The 22,660-nt window shown below is 40.1% G+C and overlaps 1 protein-coding gene across 2 annotated transcripts in view; it reads right to left on the bottom strand.

The window, feature by feature from the left end:
* Positions 1 to 20,533, bottom strand: part of LOC128444745 (anoctamin-1) — a 47,323-nt gene extending 26,790 nt beyond the window's left edge. For both annotated transcript variants that reach the window (XM_053427380.1, XM_053427379.1), the window contains exons 1-6: positions 20,060 to 20,533; positions 17,013 to 17,390; positions 6,106 to 6,204; positions 5,297 to 5,448; positions 1,393 to 1,447; positions 1,019 to 1,067 (exon numbers count right to left, since the gene is read on the bottom strand). In XM_053427380.1, coding sequence (XP_053283355.1) covers positions 1,019 to 1,067; positions 1,393 to 1,447; positions 5,297 to 5,448; positions 6,106 to 6,204; positions 17,013 to 17,390; positions 20,060 to 20,164 — 838 coding nt within the window. In that variant the 5' untranslated portion in view covers positions 20,165 to 20,533. The remainder of the gene's footprint in view (positions 1 to 1,018; positions 1,068 to 1,392; positions 1,448 to 5,296; positions 5,449 to 6,105; positions 6,205 to 17,012; positions 17,391 to 20,059) is intronic.
* Between the last annotated feature and the right edge of the window lie 2,127 nt (positions 20,534 to 22,660).

A 22,660-nucleotide genomic window follows, 5' to 3' on the forward strand; every position in this document is an offset into this window, starting at 1 on the left:
GTGCTTAAATATCCATTCAAGATTGGACCCAAGAGACAATCAATCAATCAATCAATCAATCAAATTTTATTTGTATAGCCCATATTCACAAATCACAATTTGTCTCAAAGGGCTTCAACATGGCGTGACATCCTCTGCCCTAAACCCTCAACAAGAGTAAGGGAAAACTACAAAAAAAAAACTTTTAGAGGGTAAAAAGAACTTAGAAACCTCAGACAGAGCCACATGTGAAAAGAGAAAAGATTTTAAGTTTTTGTTCAATGGCTAATATTTAAAAATGAATCCACGTCAACATGCTCCATGTGCATGATCCATTCACAAACAGGCCAGTTTGCTCCTTCATGCAGAATCCACAGATTAACCAGTTTGTCAATCATGTAACTGTGGTAACAGCATCTGCTCTGCAGCCCAACACGCAGAAGTTCAAGTTCCATTTAGTGCTACTTCCAGCTTAGACACACTATAGACTGAGGCATCCTAAATTGACCCCTGGGATGGGACTGACCAGTTGTGGTATCCACAATGAACAGTCCCCAGACACAGAGGGAGGGAGCTTGTCCACTGGGATTCAGAGTGTACTGTAATAAGCACCCCTGCCATCATCATCATCTTCGTCACCATATAGCACCTCCCATTCCCAGCTCATTTGAATCCTGTTCAACATGAGGGATTCCCTTGTGTTGTGTGGGAATGTAAAAAGGTGTGTTGTAAGACTTGATGTCAAGGTTTTGACAATTTGTGATGAACTTACATTTGTTGGTTGGTTAGTTAGGTTAGTGACGATTCAGTGATTTAGTTTGCTCTCCACCAAGCTATACAAGTTGAAGAAATTATTGTATTTTAGTGGAAGTTAGTTACTTAGTAGCTAATTGTAATTTATTCATTCATTTTTAGTTTTTTAATTCATTGGGCTACAAAAGCTGCAATAGGTCATATATAATATGTTTTTAAAATGTACATCTCTACTATAAATACTTGGCACACATTTTGTCGAGATGTCAGAGAGATCCACACTTACCCATGCTGTACTTGGCCTTGCATTTTGTTCTTTTTAGTATTTCAAAAACCTGAATGTGAATGAAAACATGAGAAGTGTATTAAATTATCTTTGCTGTCGATAAACAAATTATTAAAAAAAGACTTAAGTGTTATTTTTCGTAATAAATCTTCAATAATGGTCACGACCAAACCACCAATTGTTTATTTTCAAATTTAAATAGAACAGCTTGAAAAAGTAAATATTTTACTAAAGATAATTACCTGACCACCACTATGCTGTCCACTATAAATGTATTTTTTTACATTTGTTCATTAACTGAAGTAATGTCAGAACAGAATGAATACTTTTTTCCATCCTCTGGATAAATCACAAAAAAGCTTCAGTGGACTCACTATAGAACTCCTGGTTTTGCTGTCAAAGAAGGAATCTTTGTCTGAAAAGTCAAACCTGTTAACACACACAAACACAAAAAAGTTGAAGCTGACATTTTATCAGAGGTAGAGGTGTGTTTGTTTTCCTGGACTGTGGATAGTATTCATTCAGTTTTTGTTTTTTTTTCCAAATGTGTTTATTAGATTTTCTTTTTTTTTTCCTTTCAAGGAAGAACAAGTTACAAATACAGTAAACCTTTACAAAGTCCAAGAATGAAGTCAACATCTCTTCAAACTGCATATTTTCCTTTCAGTGAATATGTTATTTTTTCCATGGCTATAACTTGTACAATGTCCTCTAGCCAGCCTTTGGTTGTCGGCCTCTGTATAGATTTCAAACCTTTTGCAATGGTCCGTCTGGCTTGTAGTAGGCATAGGGTAACCATCTTTCTGTTAGCTCTGCTGAGACTAATGTCCTTTGGTATGAGTCCCAAAACGTACATTCTTGGGCACATAGGAAGAGACACCTCTGATGTATTTGAGAGTGTCTCAACAACCTCACTCCAAAACTCTTGTACCTTTGAACAGGACCATAAACAATGGAAAAGCGTCCCTTTATGTATTTCACATTTAATACATACATCAGGAATATTATCATTGAAATGATTTAAAGGCTCTGGAGTGATATACAGCCTCATGGACCTTTTATACAGTAACAGTCTGAAACCTGAATTAGATGTTTGTGTTTGTGATTGGGTACAAATATTTTGCCATTCAGGCCCGGTTATCTCCTCCCCTATGTCTGCGCACCAAGCAAGTCTCTTGTCCTCTGATGACTCTGGTGACCCAGATGACAAAATCTTATAAAAGATGGAAATAAGTCTTCTCTGGTGAGGGCTTACCATTATTTTTTCTACTGCTGAGAGGTCAGGTATTGAGAGCTTTTTTGGGGTCTTATAGATGAAGTCTCTGACTTGTAGGCATTTGAAGAAATGTTTAGCTGGTATGTCAAATTGTTTTCTGATATCTTCAAATGGCATGAGAACATCCTCCTGAAAGAGATCTGCTATTTGGCCCATACCTTTGTCCGCCGATAGTTTAAATCCCTTGTCTTTTGCCCCTGGATGAAAATTGTTGTTTCCCCAAATGGGTGTGAACTGTGATAGCTTAAAGGGAACCTTTAGGTAGCTATGAACTTCATGCCAAACACAAATGGAGTTGGAAACAAATGGGTTACATGTGAATGTCTTTAGTTTATCAGGTTTATCTGAGTATAGATACATATGAAGAGGTATGTTGGCTGAAGTTTCTCTTTCCATGGCCACCCATGAGAGGGATGAACTGGATCTGAACCAAAAGGAGGTTGTCCAAAGCTGGAATGCCCAGTAGTTTATTCATTCAGTTGATGTAATGTCTAATTTAGTTGTGGACGCTGACAATTCTTATTTTGATCTCTGATCACAAGATCGTTCAACAGAATATAGAAGCGGTTAGTTTACACACACACACAGACACACACACACACACACACACACACACACAAACACCCACACACAAACACCCACACACAGTGAGATACATTTATTTGAATGCCTTGCTGAGGTTTTATTTCAAGTCAAGTCTCATAGAGGACATTTTGGATGTGTATTTTCAACCCTCACGTCAAGGAGGAAACTCAAATTACTCACACTGGACTAGAACCTCAGATGACATTATGACAGCTGCACAAACAGAGCGTTGGGTTAAAGTGGCTACATTTAGCTTGCTAAATCATCCTCTATTGACTGCTCTGCTTTTTTTACATTGCCGCCCTCTGCTGGATTTCACCAGTGGACCTGACAGCTGATGTTGTGAGTACATGCACATAACTTGGTCGTGCTGAGGCTGTCACACAGTTGTTACATGTAAACAGAAGTCCTAGCTCAACCTACCCCACTTTTTGCACCACATAAACTGTTAGATGTTAGAGGTTGTCCACAGAATTGTGTCCAGACCTTCTCCAGAGTTTGCCGTTCACACATGAACAACAACACAGATATCTCTGGAGCATTCAAAGGGGTGACGCAATGGGAACATGCAGAATGTATGGTTTAAATTATCCTCTAGATTCTCCAGTTTTTACCAGGGGGCTGACTGGTGAAACTCTACAGGAAGTCACTTCTACGTCAAGTTGCAGCCATCCTGCCTGCAACTTGACGTAGAAGTGAGGACAAACTGATAGCATTGTTTTTCTATATTAATAGAGATCCCCCCTCAATGTACACAAATTTGTAGTATGTAATATTAAAATTTGTGTGTATTTTGGGTCACTTTAGGAAAAGTCATCAAATTTCAGGCTAAAACAATGACATTTAGGTTATTTTTGTCAAACGTCAAAACAAAAAATGTAAGGGTTACGGGTGAAGTGAACGTCGGCCTAGTCCCGGGCCATGTACACTCAGGAGTAGGTTTTCAACCTCTTTCAACCTCAACCATTTCTGCTATACAAATTAAATAGAATGAAATAGAATTAGCCTAGAGTTGTGCAGTGTCCGGTGTTCACACTCATTTAGTGTTTAGCCCTCACCCAGTTACTCAGTTTAGCTGGACATCTGATACTAGGAAGAGTCCTTGTGACTCCATTACAATTTCTGTGGTCACCGTGTTTCTGAGAAAACTCAGAGCTTTAGGAATTAATAAACAAGTTCCTTGGAATTGGAGCATATGGCTAATGCACACTATGCTAATTTAGATGATTTAGGTTTTGTTTCTTTTTTTTTTTGTAATTTGCAACTAAGCTTATACTGACAAATTGGCAATTTCACAATATAAGATAAATCTACAACACTATGCAAAAGCTAGCTGGTCAGACTACATTATGACACCACTGTAGAAGTAGGTATGATCAGAAGGAAGCTAGTGTTAAATGGCCCATGAGGAGAGAGAATATCTATTGATTCCTTTTACAATGTCACACTGTTTAACGGTGAGGTGCCACATGTGCTCTCTCATTGAGCCCTTTAGCTGCTCTGAAGTCATATTTTTTATACGTCTAAAGGCCGGTGCATGCTTCTGCGTTTTCACGGGCCCGCATGCGCAAGAGCCCTTCCGGGCCCCTTACGTGCTTATGTATCTCTTCTTACGTGCTTACTTGCGTCGCCCAATTTTTCTAACTATACGACAAAGCGACGCGAGCCTCACGCAGCCCAAGCAAGGTTTGTGATTGGTCTGCCTACTACATCCCGTCCGGAGTCTAGTTTCCGGTTTCATGTCCCATAATACTGGCAGAAATCACGGAAGATTTAGAAGAACGAATATGGACCAAATAGAAGAGCACTTGGCAGAAGAGATCCGATAGTATGATTGCTTGTACAACCCGTCACTGACTGGCGGATTTGTCCGCCAGAAAAAGGCTACGAGGAGCTGCAGTGGCTATGTAAATAAACAATCGACGAAGAAGAAAGAAGGCGTCTCTAGGGTCGTCTTCGACAAAAAACATTACTCCGCCTAGTGTTCTGGCGGGGAATTGCTTTATAAGACGTGCAGCGCTTGGGGAAGTTTGGGGAAGCATGAATGACAAAGAGTCCTGCGACACAGCTGTGTGAAACGCCGCCGACGCAGTTGCAGAAGCATGCACCGGCCTTAAGGGGGAACAGAAAATGAATCCTATTGTTGAGCAGAACATGTTTTCTGCAGCTACATTGGTTACTACAGGTCCTCCTCCACCTCCCCTGACTAGGAGGGTAACAAATCGACAGATCACATTGATGCTGATCAGTTTTTAGAAACAAATGAATCCTGGTTCAGTTTTCTGAGTTAAGTAAGACTTTTCCAAAGTAAATCCTACTCAGAGTAAGCCTCCCTAATTGCGAGGCAATTGTGTTACAAGGCAACCTGGTTCCACCTTTTTTCAATCACAGTGTTAAAGAAATAAAGTTGCGCTTACAGGTGTTGTTTTTCTCTGGAGAAAGTGTGTGACAGATGTTTGATGTTCTTGGGTTGATGTTCCTCAACATGAGGATGGAGAGGCTCCAGAGCTTTACTGACCAGAGAGCTGATCTTCTCCATGACACCACTAGACTGTTTGACTTCATACACCTAGAAATCCACACAGAACACACACTCAAGGTTAAGTTGTATATTCATACCTGTACACATGTTTACTGATGCATTTATCCATCCATCCAAATGTGGCAGTAGCGCAGTGTGTAAAATCATGCAAGTACAAATCAAGAGCACCAGTGAGCAGCAATTCTGTGTTGATGAGCGAGAAATGTCACAAGAAAATTAACAGACTGGTTGGAGCTGACAGAAAACCGTCAGGGGCAGATAAGGTTGATCAGGCCATGGTTTCAATGTCACAGCCTATGTGAGGGTTCTTTCTGACCATGCTCATACATTTTTGGCCACAGTTTACTATCTTTTAATGGCTTCGTCCAGCAGGATGATGCTTCATGTCACAAAGTAAAAGTCTTAATCTGGCTTCCTGAACAAATCAGTGAATTCTATGAACTTCAATTTCCTCCACAGTCACCAAGGATAATTGCACTTGTGCTTTTCTTGGTCTTAAAATATGTCAGTTGAAACTCAAGTCCAATGAAAAAAGTGTTTGTGTGTGTACATGTGTGTGTAAGGTTAAGGGTATGTGTCTAGTGGATGTAAAGTCTCATAAGAGTGCATTCAGTCAGTAAATTTGAGTAAGTTGAATAGTGTTAAAAGAGCAGTGGCCTATTCTTTAGAAATAATTAGTCTCACCTTCTTAGTGGGCATCTTTAGCTTCATGAACTCAGCTTCTCGACAGAGAATCTTCCAGGGAGCATGAATCTTCACAAAACCCACGCCTGGAATCTTGGTCTGAGTCAAATAATATACAGATAGAGCTCAATCATGTTTATTATCAAAAAAACAAGACACAAAATGTTACAGATGAAAAGCATGTTTCATGTAAAAAACAACTACATTTGTTGACCACTTCTCTGGTGTCTTTTTATATATGTCAATCTTCTCATGAATTATGTCTTTGTACGTCTGATTAAACAGTATGAAGTTTGTTTTGTTTGATTTCATCCCTTTCATTCCGTCCATTCCACATAATAACCCCACAGATTGATATGCCCATACTTGTTGGTGCAAATATAACAATGTTTCATATAGGAAGTCCTTCTCAGTAGTAGCCCGCTTTGTCCATATATAATTTTGTAAGTTACCAGGAAGTAGATTCAATTCCACTAGATTCACGAGTTTCAGTTCATGTGAGAGATTATTGGTGTGCTCCCAATATCCGGCATTTTGTATGATCCCTTATGTCTTTATGTTGCCCATACCTCATCAACATAAATCCATTATGGTAATACCAGTATACAATACAGAATGTAGGGGAGAGCGGGGTAATGTCAGACATCGGGTAATGTGAGACACCCCCTTTATCTAGGCAACGGAACACATTTGTGGTCATGTGACCATTATGTTTTCAAGCCCCTCCCATTCCCTCCCTGCCATGAAGGAGAAGTTGGTGCTGGTGCTGTGGTTAGTATGTTTTTTCACAAAAATGTGTTTTTTGCATATAAAAGTACATTTTCTTGCTTTGAACTTAGTCAACTGTTGTGTCAAAACAAATTGATTCAGGTAGAAAAACTTAGATCATACATGTTGATGAACTTCCAACATATAAAACCATGTGATTGATGCTAGCTGAATATTAGCCTGAATTGCTAAGAGATGTTGTTTTTTCTAAAATGTTGGCTGTGGGGTAAAGTGAGACAAATGCTGTGGGGTAAAGTGAGACATGAAGCACAAGTTAAGTTTGGTCTTAAACATATTTTAGTGTAATATTAAATTACATATGTTTTATTTTTAATGTCATAAACATGGTAGAAAGTCATCATGCCAATAAACTACACCAGGAAGACAACCTGGGGCCAAACACCCATCGCAGAGATGGAGAGTGCAGCCGCTGAGGTCGTGCAAGGAAAGAAGTCCTTAAGAAAAGCTGGAAGGATAGAAATATTGACAAGACAACCCTCAAAAGATTCATAAAGAAAAAAGAGAAAGGGGAAGTGAAATCAGTAGCCTGGGGTGCAGTAGCTGAGGCAAAGAGAATATTCAAAGATGAGATGGAGGGGGAGCTTGCCAAACACTTGAAACAACTAGCTGACCAGTTCCATGGCCTTGCTCCAGTTAAGTGCTGTGAACTGGCATTTGAATATGCAGAGAAAAACAATATCCCTGTCCCTGCCAACTTAACAGAGAAACAATGTGCAGGTGAGCTAGGGTGTGCAGGAGATCACATGAATCATAATAATCATAATTGTGCTTAATTGACCAATCCCCATAATTCTGTTACTAGTTCGATATTAGTTTTGGAACTAATATCCAAAACAGCTAGGTTGTCAATCTAGCTGTCAGGATTTTAACTATACAACATGTGTTGTTATGTTAGTTTTAAAGTTGAAAAAGTAAGTGGATCACTTTACCCCCTTGATTTCTCTGGTCTGTCTCACTTTACCCCAGCTTAGGGGTAAAGTGAGACACAAGACCACTTTTTAAAAAACAATCATATTTTCACTGCCCTTTGTCCTGAAGATATTCTGATCATTTCCATTGCTAGGAAACATCCTGAATTAATGGGAAATGTGTAAATTTTACTGATACATCATTTGAGCTTGGCTAGAGGGGAGCAAATGTAAAAAAAATTCTCACATTACCCCACTCTCCCCTACAATGAATTATGATCCAGAAAGTTTCTAACCTTTTCGCAAAACTGCAATGCTCTCTGCTACTTTTACATTTTCAATAATGACATTGTTCATCATAATTTGTACTTTGCATGAGTTTGGTTTTGTTCAAATTTAGTTTAGTTGGTATCAAACTACATCTTTCAGAAATAGACAAATCAGTATAGAACAATAGTGTTTAACAATAGATACACATTAACAATAGATAGGGAACATCAGTAAGGGGGGAAACACGTTGCAGTGGTTATGTTAAGAGGGTTTGAACGTAATGGCTGGACAAAGCCAAATTTGTGTGGAGTTTGCACGTTCTCCTCATGTCTGCTGTTTTTCTCTTGGTACTCCAGCTTTGGATGATCTCCAGCTTTGGGTAATCCCCAAAATGCAAAAGTTGTGTGGGAATATCTTCCTCTGTGTGATGGCCAAGGCCACATGGGGTAATATGTTCCAAATACACACACTCTCTCCTCATCAGTTTGCTACACACATTTATTTTGTCGTGAGCCACACCAAACAATTAACATCACAGTTTGCTTATATGGAATCTGTTTAATTGCTCGTAACCTTACATTGTTTAGATGAGGTGCACACATTTTAACACTGTAGGGTTACACAGGAGATAGCTTTTTATATGAATCATTTTCGTCTTTGTCTTTGAGTTACTGTGGCTGTTGGGGGAGGTCCCTTCCTGCTGGCAAAAGGAGTGGCTCATTGCTAAGGACTCTTAAACCTGGAGCCAGCTCATCGGGCCAAACCATATAATTGTTTACCCCTTGTTTTTTATTAGCTATAATATAATGTATGTCTCCTCATGTCTCATTGTGGGGGGGTCAGTTTGTTCATTAACACAGTATTTTGCTCCTTTAAGTACACTTACCTTTTGTTGACCACTTTTAATTGCCTTGTTATATTTTAGGTTCATAATGTTTATAATTTTTCTAAAGTGAGGGTTGTAGTCTGACCAGGAGGAAACTATCTATGTGTGTATTGATTTGAAGGACTCAACACTGTACAGCAGTACTGCTGCTGTGCATAGAGACTAATGGTTTCCCTCCTGATCAGATTTCTGCTTGTTGTGGTGAACATAATTTGTTTATAATTTGACTTGACCAATTAAGGATTAGATTAAGTAGTTTAAGGCTCTGCTGGACCACTTCAATGAGTCACATTGGAGAAGTGTTATGGGTTAATTTTGGTCCTTGTTGAAAATCTAATCAAACTATGTGTGAAAAATGAAGATACAAATGCAAATAATAAGTCAATAACTCAAAAAAATAATTAAATATTAACTGATTTCACGCAAGCCCTTTCCCCCTAGCTGAAAGCCCTGTTCTTGACCCATTCCTCCACCACAACCTCTTTCACTTCAGACTCTGTCTCTCTTTATGCAACCTCATCTGAACCCCCAAAAAGCTTTCTGCTATAAACGGTGCATTCAATGGCACATTGGAAGAATCCAATATGCAGTTCTTCATCTTCTAGATCAGTGGTTCTTAACCTGGGTTTGATCGAACCCCAGGGGTTCGGTGAGTAACTCTCAGGGGTTCGGCCATCCCCCCGCCTCCGCTGACGCGCCATGCTGCCAGGTCCGACATCGGAGCAGACCGGCAGGGCGCACGGAGGGGGGTGGAAGAGCGGAGAAGGAGAAGGAGGCACCTCCACCATGTCCCCCCGCACTGGACGGTGTTGCGAGTGTCGTCCGTGGCGATCTGCTGTCAGTGCGCCGCAACAGCGTTGCATTGCTCAGGGCGGGGGCATACCAACATGAAAAAACGACGGGGTGGACCCACTGTGAGTTTCAAAAAAGTTTCTTCGCCGTGTTAGATTACAAATATTTGGTTACTTAGTAAAAATGTGACGTCACGCTCCGCTTGGCCATCATTGGCTGCAGGTGTTCAGGCCACATTGCTAAGCTTTGATATCTGTGCTGCAGGGAACTTGGTGCGCTCAGGGGTCGACTTGTGGCTGTTATGATTGTACGTAATTTGTGATGTTCTTTTAATCTTTCAATCCCTTGATACTAACTATGTTGAGCAAAAGTGGTTGGACGAATACGTACAATATGGATTCACCTGTATAAAGGAACGTGATGGGAGTCAGCGTCCTCAATGCCTGATTTGCACTGCCAAGTTGAGCAATTCTAGTCTAGCACCGGCAAAACTAAAGGAACACTTCCTAAAGCTGCCTGGAGATGGGAAATACAAGAACACAACGCTCGCTGAACTCAAGGTGAAGAGAGCCAGATTCGATGAAAAGGCTACTCTGCCTGTTCTCGGCTTTGTACCCATTGACAAACCGATCCTCACAGCATCGTATGAAGTTGCGTCCGTGATCGCAAAGCAGGGCAAACCAGACACTCGTAAAACCAGCTGTGTTGGAGATGGTGAATATCATGCTGGGAAAAGCTGCTGAAGATAAGTTATCCCAAATTCCTCTTTCAAATGACACAATCAGCTGAAGAATAGACGACATGAGCGATGACATCTTGGCTCAAGTAGTTGCAGATCTGATTTCAAGCCCAGCAAAATTCAGGCTCCAACTCGATGAGACCACTGACATTTCCACACTAAGCCAGCTTGTTGTATTTGTGCGCTATATGAAAGAAGATGTGATAAAGGAATATTTTTTATTTTGTAAGCCTCTTACAACAACAACCAAGGCAGTCGATGTGAAGAAACTCGTGGATGACATCTTTCATGGAATATGGTTTCTGCAGTTTGCTCGGACGGAGCTCCAGCCATGCTGGGACAACACTCTGGTTTTGGAGCGCTGGTGAAATCCGATGCACCACACATCATTGTTACGCATTGTGTTCTGCACAGGCATGCGTAGGCAACAAAAACCTTGCCTCGAAAACTGGCACAAGTATTAAAAATTGTTGTTGAATGTGTGAACTACGTGCAAAATAGAGCTATGAAGCACCGCATCTTCAAAGAGCTGTGTAAGGAAATGGGCTCGGAATTCGAGGTACTTCTGTACCATTCTAACGTTCGGTGGTTATCCTGGGGAAAGGTGCTGAATCGTGTTTTTGCCATGCGTGTTGAATTAGCCCAGTTTTTGCGAGAGTATGAACATTGCTTCGAAAATTCTGAGTTCATTCTCATTTAGGCGTACATGGCCGATATTTTCGATGTTCTCAATAATCTCAATCGACAGATGCAGGGCGGTGGAGTCAACATCATCGAAGCGGAAGAAAACCTGGAGGCGTATAAAAAAAAGCTAACTTTATGGAAACGACGAACAGAGAATGATAACTTCGCAAACTTTCCCATAATGGATGTGTAAGTAAGATCAAAGACGTGTCTGGAATTGGAGACATTTCTGTACCTGGGGAACTGAAGCAAGTAATTGCCATGCACTTAGATGAGCTCGCAAAGTCACTCGATGGATACTTCCCCACACAGAGTCATAATTTGAAATTCTCCTCCTCACCTTCAAGGCGCTTAATAATATAGCGCCTTTTTACCTTAAAGAGCTGTTAGTACCTTATAAACCCACTAGAGCACTCCGCTCCCAGAATTTAGGCCTACTTGTCATCCCTAAAGTCTCTAAAAGTAGAGTAGGAGCCAGAGCTTTTCACCATCAAGCTCCTCTGCTGTGGAATAAACTACCACTTTCAGTTCGGGAGGCAGACACCATCTGTTCGTTTAAGAGTAGATTCAAAACCTTCCTTTTTGATAAAGCTTATTGTTAGAGCTAATTAGTGCGGCAGAACGTAACTTGTTCTATTTTATGACACATGACACACGGAGCTTATTTTTCCAGCTTCTCCTTCCTCTTCTCCATCCCTATCCCCCTTCCCCGGAATCCCTTTGCTTTATCACCCGCAGATCCAGGGCCTCTGTGGGCGCACCATGGATTGCGGTTTGTGGATCGCGCACCGGGGGTCGCGGTGGTGGATCCAGTGTGGCAGATTCTGTGTCGTGTGGGCTGATCGTAGTGGTGGTGGCGGACCCTGTGTCGCGTTGGCATCGGGTATGGGCATTGGACCAGGACCGCGGTGGCTCGTGGTGGGTGGCGGTGGATGGTGACTGAGGACTGGAGTGGCGTTCTGGTCTGGATGGTGGATCGTGGTCCTGCTGGTTGCAGACCATGGACTGTGATTGCAGCGGGACGGCTTGGCATGTCATGTTGGGGTTGTCCTTCGGGATGCTTACCCTCATCAAATGCTGCTAGAGACTTTAATCTTTAATCTTTAATCTTGAAGACTTTAATCTTGATGATGTTTTCCTGCACGTGGCATCTATTGCACTTCTGTCCGTCCTGGGAGAGGGATCCCTCACATGTGGCTCTCTCTGAGGTTTCTACGTATTTTTACCCTGTTAAAAGGGTTTTTAGTAGTTTTTCCTTACTCTTGCTGAGGGTTAAGGACAGAGGATGTCACACCCTGTTAAAGCCCTATGAGACGAATTGTAATTTGTGAATATGGGCTATACAAATAAAATTTGATTGATTGATTGATTGATATCCAGCATGGGTGAGACAGCCGTTCACGTTTAGTGTTGCGACAGCAGATGTCAACGATGAATACCTCGACGAAATCATTGAACTTTAGCAGAGCCAGCTTCAACAGCAACTCTTCAGAACAACAACGCTCTCAACGTTTTGGTGTCACCAAATCGTACCATACCTTCTTATTGCTAAGAAAGCCCTTGAGATACCCACAGCGTTTGTTACAACGTATCTTTGTGAGCAATCCTTTTTGAGGATGGTAGACCTAAAAACTAAGAAAAGGAACAGACTTTGTTGCGAAAATGATATGAGAGTGGCACTTGCCAAGGTGAAGCCGCGCATTTCTGAACTTGTATCTGAAAGGCAACAGCAAAAGACACATGGATTTGCAGTTAATATTCATTGAGCTATGTTTTTGTGTGAAATTCATGTTTTGTTGGTTTTGTTCTTTGAACACAGTGATTTTGTGTGCAACTGATGCATGGTTCATTTTGTCCACCAATAAAATATATACCTATGTTTTGAAGAAATAATATTTTACTTTTCCAATCACGCAGGGTTTGGTGAATGCACTGATGAAGCTTGCAGGGTTCAGTACCTCCAATAAGGTTAAGAACCACTGTTCTAGATAAAACACAAAAATCATGGCTCATAAAGAGTATCTGGAAGTTATTTCAATGCAAATTGCCAAATAGCTCAAATGTGACAAGACCAGGTGCAGAAACCAAATAGACAAAGTCTGTTGGTCCCTAGGCAGTAAATACAAAAGTATTGTTGTGTGCATGTCATGTTAAGTGGATATCTTCCAAAGTAAGGGTTTTTCCTCTCTCTCTTGACAATCTTGACACACAATTAGCAAAACCATGAAAACCTTCAAGTTCCCATTTGCAGGTTTGTAATTTTAAGTTGGGGTTCTACACCTCCAGCCTACATGACACACTATAGGAATGGAAGCAACCAAAAAGCAGACTTAAATTAAACATGGGAGATTTGCATTTGGCACTCTTGTGTCCAGCTTTAGTGAAACAGGTATTAAGACCTTTTCTGAAGTAGTGGTATCCTCAGGTCAGCCATTTCAAGACACTGCTGTAGACAGTCTTCTTTTCTAATTTTACCCTGGCATTAGGTAATCTTATACATATGCAGAATATCAGTTTACACTTTTACGTGACTGATACTCAGATATTTCTAATCTGCAACCATGCAAATAGTTTTACAGAATCAGCCTGCCTCCAAATTGAGAAGTAGATGCCTCCTAACTTCTTATAGATAGAAACAAAGACAAAACTAAATTTATCTGAAAGTGCTGTTTACTCAGGAAAACAACTTCAGTCTACACAAATCTGCTGTAAAATAACAACTAAACATAAGTTATACTCAGACTTACACACCTTCTCAAACCTAAAATTGCTAAAACGGGTACAATAATAGGGAAACATAATGGGAACAGCTTCGAGCTCCAAGTTTTCAATATGCAACAAAAGACCAAGTCCAAATAAATGAAGAATGGACACATAGCTATGCTAAACAATTGGTATATTAAGATCACAACCATCCATTACAGTACTCAAAGACGTCTGTTCCAGACTTCTATACTTATGTCCGAATTCTTCACAGAAGTTACGACAGAAATAACTTACACCCAGTTAGAGTTTTCTACTAAACCATTATAATTTGTTCACCTTCCTCCAACATTATTAGCAGGCATCAGGCAAACTTTAATTTGAAAGAGAACTGTTTCTTTATATCGTGTTCAGATTTGATAATGCTCGCTATAACAACCCAGCCCTCTCTAATGATCCATGTTCATGTGCAAAGCTGTTTGTGTCAACTCAGTTTTTACTGTTACTCGTCTGTCCTGTGTTTCACTTTGGGCACTTTTACTCACCCATACTCAGGTGCTCATAAAATGTCTGCTCTTGGATTTATGTGAAGGCTCAGGTCTCTCCACAGACGCTCAGCTGAGGGTACACCTGCAGTGCTGTGTTTCCAATGATTAGTGGCTGCAGCTCAGATAACTCTGTGCACTTCCATTTGGTTTTTACATCCTAGTCTTATGTGTTTGTCAATATATATTTTTACTTCAAAGCTAAGACCATACAAGTTTTTTTACTTCAATTATTCCTCTTTCACGTGATACAGCTTTCACTGCATTCAACTTACAGCTTTGTTTAGTATTTTATGCAAACTAGGGGAGAGCGGGGTAATGTGGGACATTTTTTACATTTGCTCCCCTCTAGGCGAGCTAAAATGATATATCATTAAAATGTACACATTTCCCATTAATTCAGGATGTTTTCTAATAATGGAAATGATCAGAATGTCTTCAGGACAAAGGGCAGTGAAAGGGCAGTCCCACTTTAACCCAGCTACATGGTAAAGTAGCTGGGGTACTTTTTCCACTTTAAAACTACCATCACAACACATGTTGTAATAGTTCAAATCCTGACAGCTAGATTGACAACCACACATTCCAAAACTAATATCGGACTAGCAACAGAATCATGGGGATTGGTCAATTAAGCACATTTATGATTATTATGATTCATGTGATCTCTTGCACACCCTAGCTTACCGGCACATTGTTTCTCTGTCCAATTGGCAGGGACAGGGATATTGATTTTCTCTGCGTATTCAAATGCCAGTTCACAGCACTTAACTGGAGCAAGGCCATGGAACTGGTCAGCTAGTTGTTTCAAGTGTTTGGCAAGCTCCTCCTCCATCTCATCTGTGAATATTCTCTTTACCTCAGCTACTGCACCCCAGGCTACTGACTTTACTTCCCCTTTCTCTTTTTCTTTATGAATCTTTTGAGGGTTGCTTTATCCATATTTCTATCCCTTCCAGCTTTTCTTAAGGACTTCTTTCCTTGCATGACCCATAGCGGCTGCACTCTCCACTCTCTCTAGTTTCTTGGCATGATGGCTTTTCTACAATGTTTATGACATTAAAAATAAAACATATATAATGTAATATAACACTAGAATATGTTTAAGACTAAACTTAACTTGTGCTTCATGGTGGGGTAAAGTGGGACACTGTCTCACTTTACCCCACAGCATTTGTCCCACTTTACCCCACAGCCACCATTTTAGAAAAACAACATCTCCTAGCAATTCAGGCTAATCTTCAGCTAGCATCAATCACATGGTTTTATATGTTGGAAGTTCACCAACATGTATGATATACATTTTTGTGAGAAAAAAAATACTTTTCACAGCGCCAGCACCAACTTCTCCTTCATGGCAAGGGGGGAATGGGAGGGGCTTGAAAACATAATGGTCAAATGACCACAAATGTGTTCCGTTGCTAGATACAGGGGGTGTTTCACATTACCCGATGTCCCACATTACCCCGCTCTCCCCTACTGACAAATACCAAATCTAACAATTTTTTTTACACACATCCACACCTGAAGTGGCACAAATACTCTTGAATGGATTTAACACAGTGTAAGAATTGTTTGTAAATAAATGGATTTCAATAGTTTATAAAATAGCATGACTTTTTAAAGATTTCTTGAATCTACTTTATATTGGCCCATTTAAAAATACTGTATGAATGAGAGACTCCCGTATGCAACATGCAGAGAGTCAGTAAAAATTCTATTGAATAGTTCAGATATTTTGATAAATTTTTGTGTTACTAGAGTATTTATGCCACTTCACTGGCAATGACCGAAGACCAGCTTCTGCTGCTATATGATCACATTATTTCCTTTCAAGGGTGGAGATATCTGTTGCTCATGGGCTTACGGACATACTGTCCCTTAAGTCAAAGTCTAAAGATGCTAGAATTGTACAATATCATAATTTTAAGCCACAATAACAAAATGTTTTTAGATTACTCTTTGCTCTGCAAGGTCTGTTGGGGGTATATTGGGTAATTCAGTTATTTTTCCAACTGCAAGTTGGGTGAGTGAGTTCCCTTTTATATACCAGTGTAGTCTGATCTGTAGGTATTTTACCTCTTATCTGCAGCCAGACGTTATAAGTAGACTTCAGAAGGAGAAATACTGCAACAGGCTCAGCTCATGACACTTGGGACAGATCATAATTCATGCAGTATTTATTTCTCTGCAGTTTAAGAATGCATCATGACGCAGAGTTGATGCACGTGGGTACAGATACAGAGTCAGTGTGAGAGAGTCAGCCCTGTAGCTGTGGGCTGAAGCAGAACTGCAAACACTGTGACCTGTGACACACAGTGACATACAACCCCACTTACTCACTCTCTCTGTTTACAATTTTGAACTTTGAACACCTTTCTGCTAATCTATTTACTTAACTTACATCGTGTTAGGTGTTTCTAATTTATTTAATTTCCAGTAAATATAATAATTTCTACATGTTATTTCCCACTTTGAGACAGTAACTTGTATAATAATGATATTGCTTTGCGAAACAGAATAAAGAAACATGTCAAAAGAGTAGATTATGTGATTCCAGAGAGGGTAAATGGATAAAGATATAAACTCACATCATCTTTCTCCAGCTCCAGCCCCATATCTCTCAGTTTCCCTTCAAACTCCTCTCTCCTGAAGGCCTTGTGATCCTCATGGCCATTAAATGTCTCTCCAGGACAGCCCAGCTCCACGTCAGCTCCTGCTGATGTCGAGTCTTTCGGCCTAGGCACTTGGTTACGTCGAAGACGTTCGTCACGGGCGTGGGGGACACGTCGTAGGCTGCGGGCAACAGCATTTTCAGTCAGCAGGTGTGCTGAGTGTCGACAGGAGCGGCCCCCACCTGGCTTCTTCACATGGTAGGTGAGGACGTAGTCAACACGCCGCTGACCGTCCTGGAAGTAGAGGCCGTGCTGACAATGGGTGTTTTCCTCTGGGGTTAGAGCCTTCAGCAGCTGGCAGAATGGACAGAATTATAAACAGGGAGGAGTGAGGATTTCAAATGCAGTCTTATGAACACTGTTTTATGAATGCAAGATTTCTTTTGTTTTTGTCTGTTGATGAGAACAAATCCAGAAGACAAAGCAAAACATTTCAAATGACTTAGCAAAACAACAAATTTACTAGTTTCCCTTTAAAGTTTCAGACTCTGTGGCGCAGAGTCTGCCACAGAGTGTTTCCCCATTCTGATCAAAAGTCACTCAACTGTTTGCAGGGTAGCTATGATGTTACTGTATAATTGATAATTGTAATATGACAACTCATTTTGGTTACATGTAAACTTACAATATTTAATACTAAGTAACAACATTTTCATTGTAAAGGCGAAAGTAACCAACATTCCCTTGTGAACCTTGTTGTCTCCAATACGCCAACAGCAGATATAAATCACTGGCAAACCCAACAAAAAACGTTCAGTTATAAACCAAATGCTGCTGCCTGGAAAGTAAGGAGGGTATTCTGGGTCAAAACTATATATATTTAAATAGCTACAATCCAGCAGATGGAGTTGAGGCAGAAAGAAGTCATACGATTCCAAATATATATAGTGTGTTCTTTTTTAAATGATTATAAAAAAAAATGTATTTTTAGGAATATTGTAAATAGTAGTGATTTTAATCTTTTCTCTATAGAAGATGGTGGCGGACCTTAGGACTGCACGATATTAGGAAAACATGCGATATAAACGTTGTTTAATATCGCGATGATTCTATGATTTGCGGTTTGTTGGGTGCCATAGCATTGGTGGCAGCTGCTATGGCTACTATGGCACTTTAAACTACATTTTATAAAAGAAAAAAATAGTGTATGAATTATGATCTGTCAGGAGAGTCATGAGCTGAGCCTATTGCAGTATTTCTCCATCTGAAGTCTACTTATAGCATCTGGCTGCAGATGAGAGGGAAAGTATCTACAGATCAAACTACACTGGTATTTAAAAGGGAACTCACTCCACCAATTTACACTTGAAGATCAGTGTACTTCCATGTCATGAATAGGTTGGGTTACCCCCACAGACCTTGCAGAGCAAAGCGTAATCTAAAAGACAATTAGCTATTGTGGCTTGAAATTATGATATCGTATAATTCTAGCATTTTTAGACTTTGACTTAAAGGTTCAGTGTGTATAATTTTGTGACATCTAGTGGTGAATTTGCATGTTGAATACCCCTCACCTCAACCGACCCTTCCAAACATGAAAGAGAACCTGTGTCAGCCCTCAGTTGTCTTAAAAACATTTAAGTGTTTAGTTTGTCCAGTCTGTACACTAAAAAACATGGCCGCCTCCCTAGAGATAACCCGCTACCGATGTAATATAATGTAAATATATCAATGTTTTTAAAGTTACAAGGACCGTTCTCGGGTAAAGACAAAAATAATTCACATGAAAGCATCACAAGGATGATTTATATTCAAATTTCTTCCAGTAGATCCCTTTCACCTAAATATTACACCCTGGACCTTTAAGAGTTGAGCATCAGCTTTTGCTGTTTTTGATTATGACCATTCTTTTGTTTAAATCGTCTGTTTTAATTTGATCCTTGGTAGTAGCCCAACCTTATGTAATAACAATGATTAATTATTACCACACCCCTAAACATGGGTGCCACATGGGCATGTTTCTGAGAGTTGCTCTGATGCCTTCAGTCCTTTGGTAATTTCCACCGAAACATTTTTAAGATCTGTGGTATACAGACCTGATTATTAAAAACATGTAACTTCTTATGAAAATTTGAAGGATTCTGTGTCTACAATCTATGCTCACAGTATAACGTTTGTGGAGCACATTTGGGACATCTGAAAATCAAATTATTTTGTTTATTGGCAGAAAAAGTTTGCTACGCTAGATAAATGGCTCAAAAGAGTCCTGCCTAGTCTCTAAATAATATCATGGGTGTGCTTAGACATAGCATGCAATAAATCAAACATAGTGTTGCTCTTTAAAAAACAAGTATAACAGCACCTTTGCTGATTGCTACTTTAATGCCAGATTTGTCAGGTATTAAGCTACAGTACTCGTGCACAAGCAGATCTTTGTGTCTATGTAGATGCTGCCCAGACCTACAATACAGTGGCGGTCTGGAAAGCAAAGAGCAGTATAGTGCCATCAGCAGAATGAACTTGAACTTGTTTTGATCTTCCTATTGGACTGATTTAGCAGTGATGGTGCAGGGGGGAATGTCATCAATGTGATCGTATGACTTCACCTTTACAACTCTGTTTTGCTGGTGGAATCACAGATGGACGATGAACGGACACAATAATGAAAGTCTTCTATCACAGAACAGTGATTAGGTGCTGTCTTGAGGATTGTTTATGAATAATTCCATTTATATTTTTTTACAGACTTTTAGATATTCTTCAAAATAACTATGATTTTTGGATTTGTGGCCAAACATCAGACTGACACAACAATAAAAAAAACTGGTCGTTGTGGCCCTTAGCTTTATCTGATATACATATTTTGAAACTTGTTACAATTTAGGTATCCAAAATCACGGCATTCTACATGAAAAAGTCAGGATTGTCCATACTGTGCACAGCAGAATTAATTCAGCTGCTTGCCTTATCTCTGCCTGTCAGCCTCCGCATGCTCTGTCTCTCTCTCTCATGGAGAGGCTCACCTTAAACTTGCCATGGAAGATAACATCTCGTAGAAAATGTGGAGCCTGTTGCTGAGACTTGGAGGTCGGAGACAGGTTGACTTCCACTTCTGCGTCCTCAGTCATTGTCCAATCCCTGCAAGTCGAAAACGGAGATAAACCGATCTGGTAAGGAATATTTTGCAAGCCTAATAGTCCACTTTGTGCTCTTCCTCTCTCTACGTCTGTGTCTCCTGTTTGAAATGTCTCGTTATATGACAGTGTTTGATGTTGAGGAACCCCTCCCCTCCTCTGCTTCTTCTCTGATTTTCTTCTGAGTTGCCACTCGTCTGGGTCTTTGCTCTCCTCCCTTTAAAGCTCTGTGAGGAGTTCTGTTGCTGTCTCAGTGTGGAGTGGCTGAAGTGAACCTGCAGCCCTGTTACTTGAGAAGCGGTCTGTGAGCCAAGATCTAAACTTAGACAACGATAAAACTGATGAAACTCCCTCACGCTCTGTCTTTGCTCAACTGCAATCACGACAAGATCAACCATCCCAATACATAGCCAACATCTCTCTCGCTCTCTCTGTTTGGCACTTTGCCAGTTGCTACTAATCACTGCAAGGTCAAATGTGATGCATTACATGGCTCACAACCTAAAAACCTGTCCAAACAACAGTCATAAGTCAACAGGAGCTTTTATATGTGTATTTGAGTGTATGTTTGTGTGCCGCAGATTGAATCAATTAATGGTCATTTGTGAGGACCCCGTAGGAGGATTCAATGATTACCCCAGCAGCGGTAGTACTAGAAAAACGAAGACAACCTGGGCCTCTGCTACAGTGGACACCCTGTAGAACACAACATTCCTCCAAAAGGAAATTTGTCTTGGACATTTTGTTGACTGCATCCGCTGCTGAAAAAACAATCAATATGATACATTCAACATCCCCATGTGTCATTCTTTGACACACACTGCAAAGTCACAAACTCTGACCACCAACAACAAACCAATGCACAAGTCCTTGATGCAGTGTATCTTGAGCCAGAAGAAATAAATATAGTGTGAGGTTAAAATAAACAAACTGCTGACATTACTCTGGCTAGCTTGTTGTCTTAAGGATTTGAAAGACACGAGTTCTGAAAAACTGTAAAGTAAAAATTTATAAGAAACACAGCTTACGTGATTTAAACTAGCTAAAGGCGGACAATCAAATTTCAGACCTCTTTCATTGAGCATATTTACGTGTCCAGTAAAAACACAAAGTTATGAAGGTAATTGTTTGCAGATATTAATTGGTTTGTTCAGTCGCCAGTACTGCTCAATATGCACCATGACCCTGAGCTAGCATGGAGAAGTAACAGCTCAATGTGGAACCTAGATCGTGGATTGTGATATGGATCGTGATCATGGTGGCACCTGATCATAGATAACAACTATATTCCTTGTATAATATAACCTCCTCAAATAGTGTGGCTGTGGCTGAGGGGTAGAGTGGTCGTCCTCAAACCTGAAGGTCGGCAGTTCGACCCCCAGTCTTCCCCATCTGCATGCCGAAGTGTCCTTGGGCAAGATGGTGAACCCTGAATTGCCCCTCATAGAACAACAAAGTGCTGCTAATAGATGGACTGTATGAATTTGTGTTAATGGGTGAATGTAAAACTGTACTGTAAAGAGCTTTGACTAGAAAAGTTCTCTATAAATACAAATCCATTTACATATTCTAGCATTACTGACGATACCTCTATCATTTCTTCTTCCTTCATCTCTGTTATACATTTTGTTGCGTACAAATACCCTTAAACATTGATACACCTCTCCATTTGTGTTAGACACTGTCTCTATAAATATTGTTTCTTTGTTGATGTGCTCTGTTACTCAGCATATATTATACTTCTGTCCATTCGTGGGATCCCTTGCTTGTGGCTGTTTCTTTACCCCTTGTTAAATAATTTTTTTGATAGTTTTTTTCTTACTCTTTTCAAGGGTATAAGGACAGAGAATGTGGCACCTTCTTTTTCTAAAAAGATGGGGAATTCTTTAACTTGTAATTCCACTAGAAAAAATACATGTATCATCTACAGCATTTGAATTAGAAGAAATACATCAATAAATTACGCCTCAGTCACAACAGTTGCACAGAGAGTATTCTGTGTAAAAAAATTAAGCTGACATGATCCATGATATATTTATGCGGATGAGGGGACATTCTTTTTTAAAGTAGGCTAGGTCTTAATGGTTTGGTTCATATAACTCTGGAATATAGACTAAATATAGTTTGAGTAATTGACTTCATTTCTGTTAGTATTTGGTTTTAAAGAGGAGCTTAGGAAACCTGTGACGTTTTTCCTCAAGCAATAAAAACTGCCCAAAACATTGAGATTGAAGTTAATTCTGTGTAGATTTTTGTCTGTGAAGCCATTCCAGGAAACTGTTCTTTCTTCCTCAATTGTTTACTTTGTGAGAACTGAGATCCAGAAACTTTCTGTACAACCTCTCATTCCTGACACTTCAATCCTACAAGCTTATGTAACATGGCAGCAACATCCGCACTCAAGGATATTTTTAGATTTTAAGAGTTAAAAAATATACAGAGAATCAAGCAGGGACCTTGAGCAGAGGCTCCCAGGGGACAGCATGTGTC

The sequence above is a fragment of the Pleuronectes platessa genome, chromosome 7, assembly GCF_947347685.1.
Source record: "Pleuronectes platessa chromosome 7, fPlePla1.1, whole genome shotgun sequence".
Classification (NCBI taxonomy): domain Eukaryota; kingdom Metazoa; phylum Chordata; class Actinopteri; order Pleuronectiformes; family Pleuronectidae; genus Pleuronectes; species Pleuronectes platessa.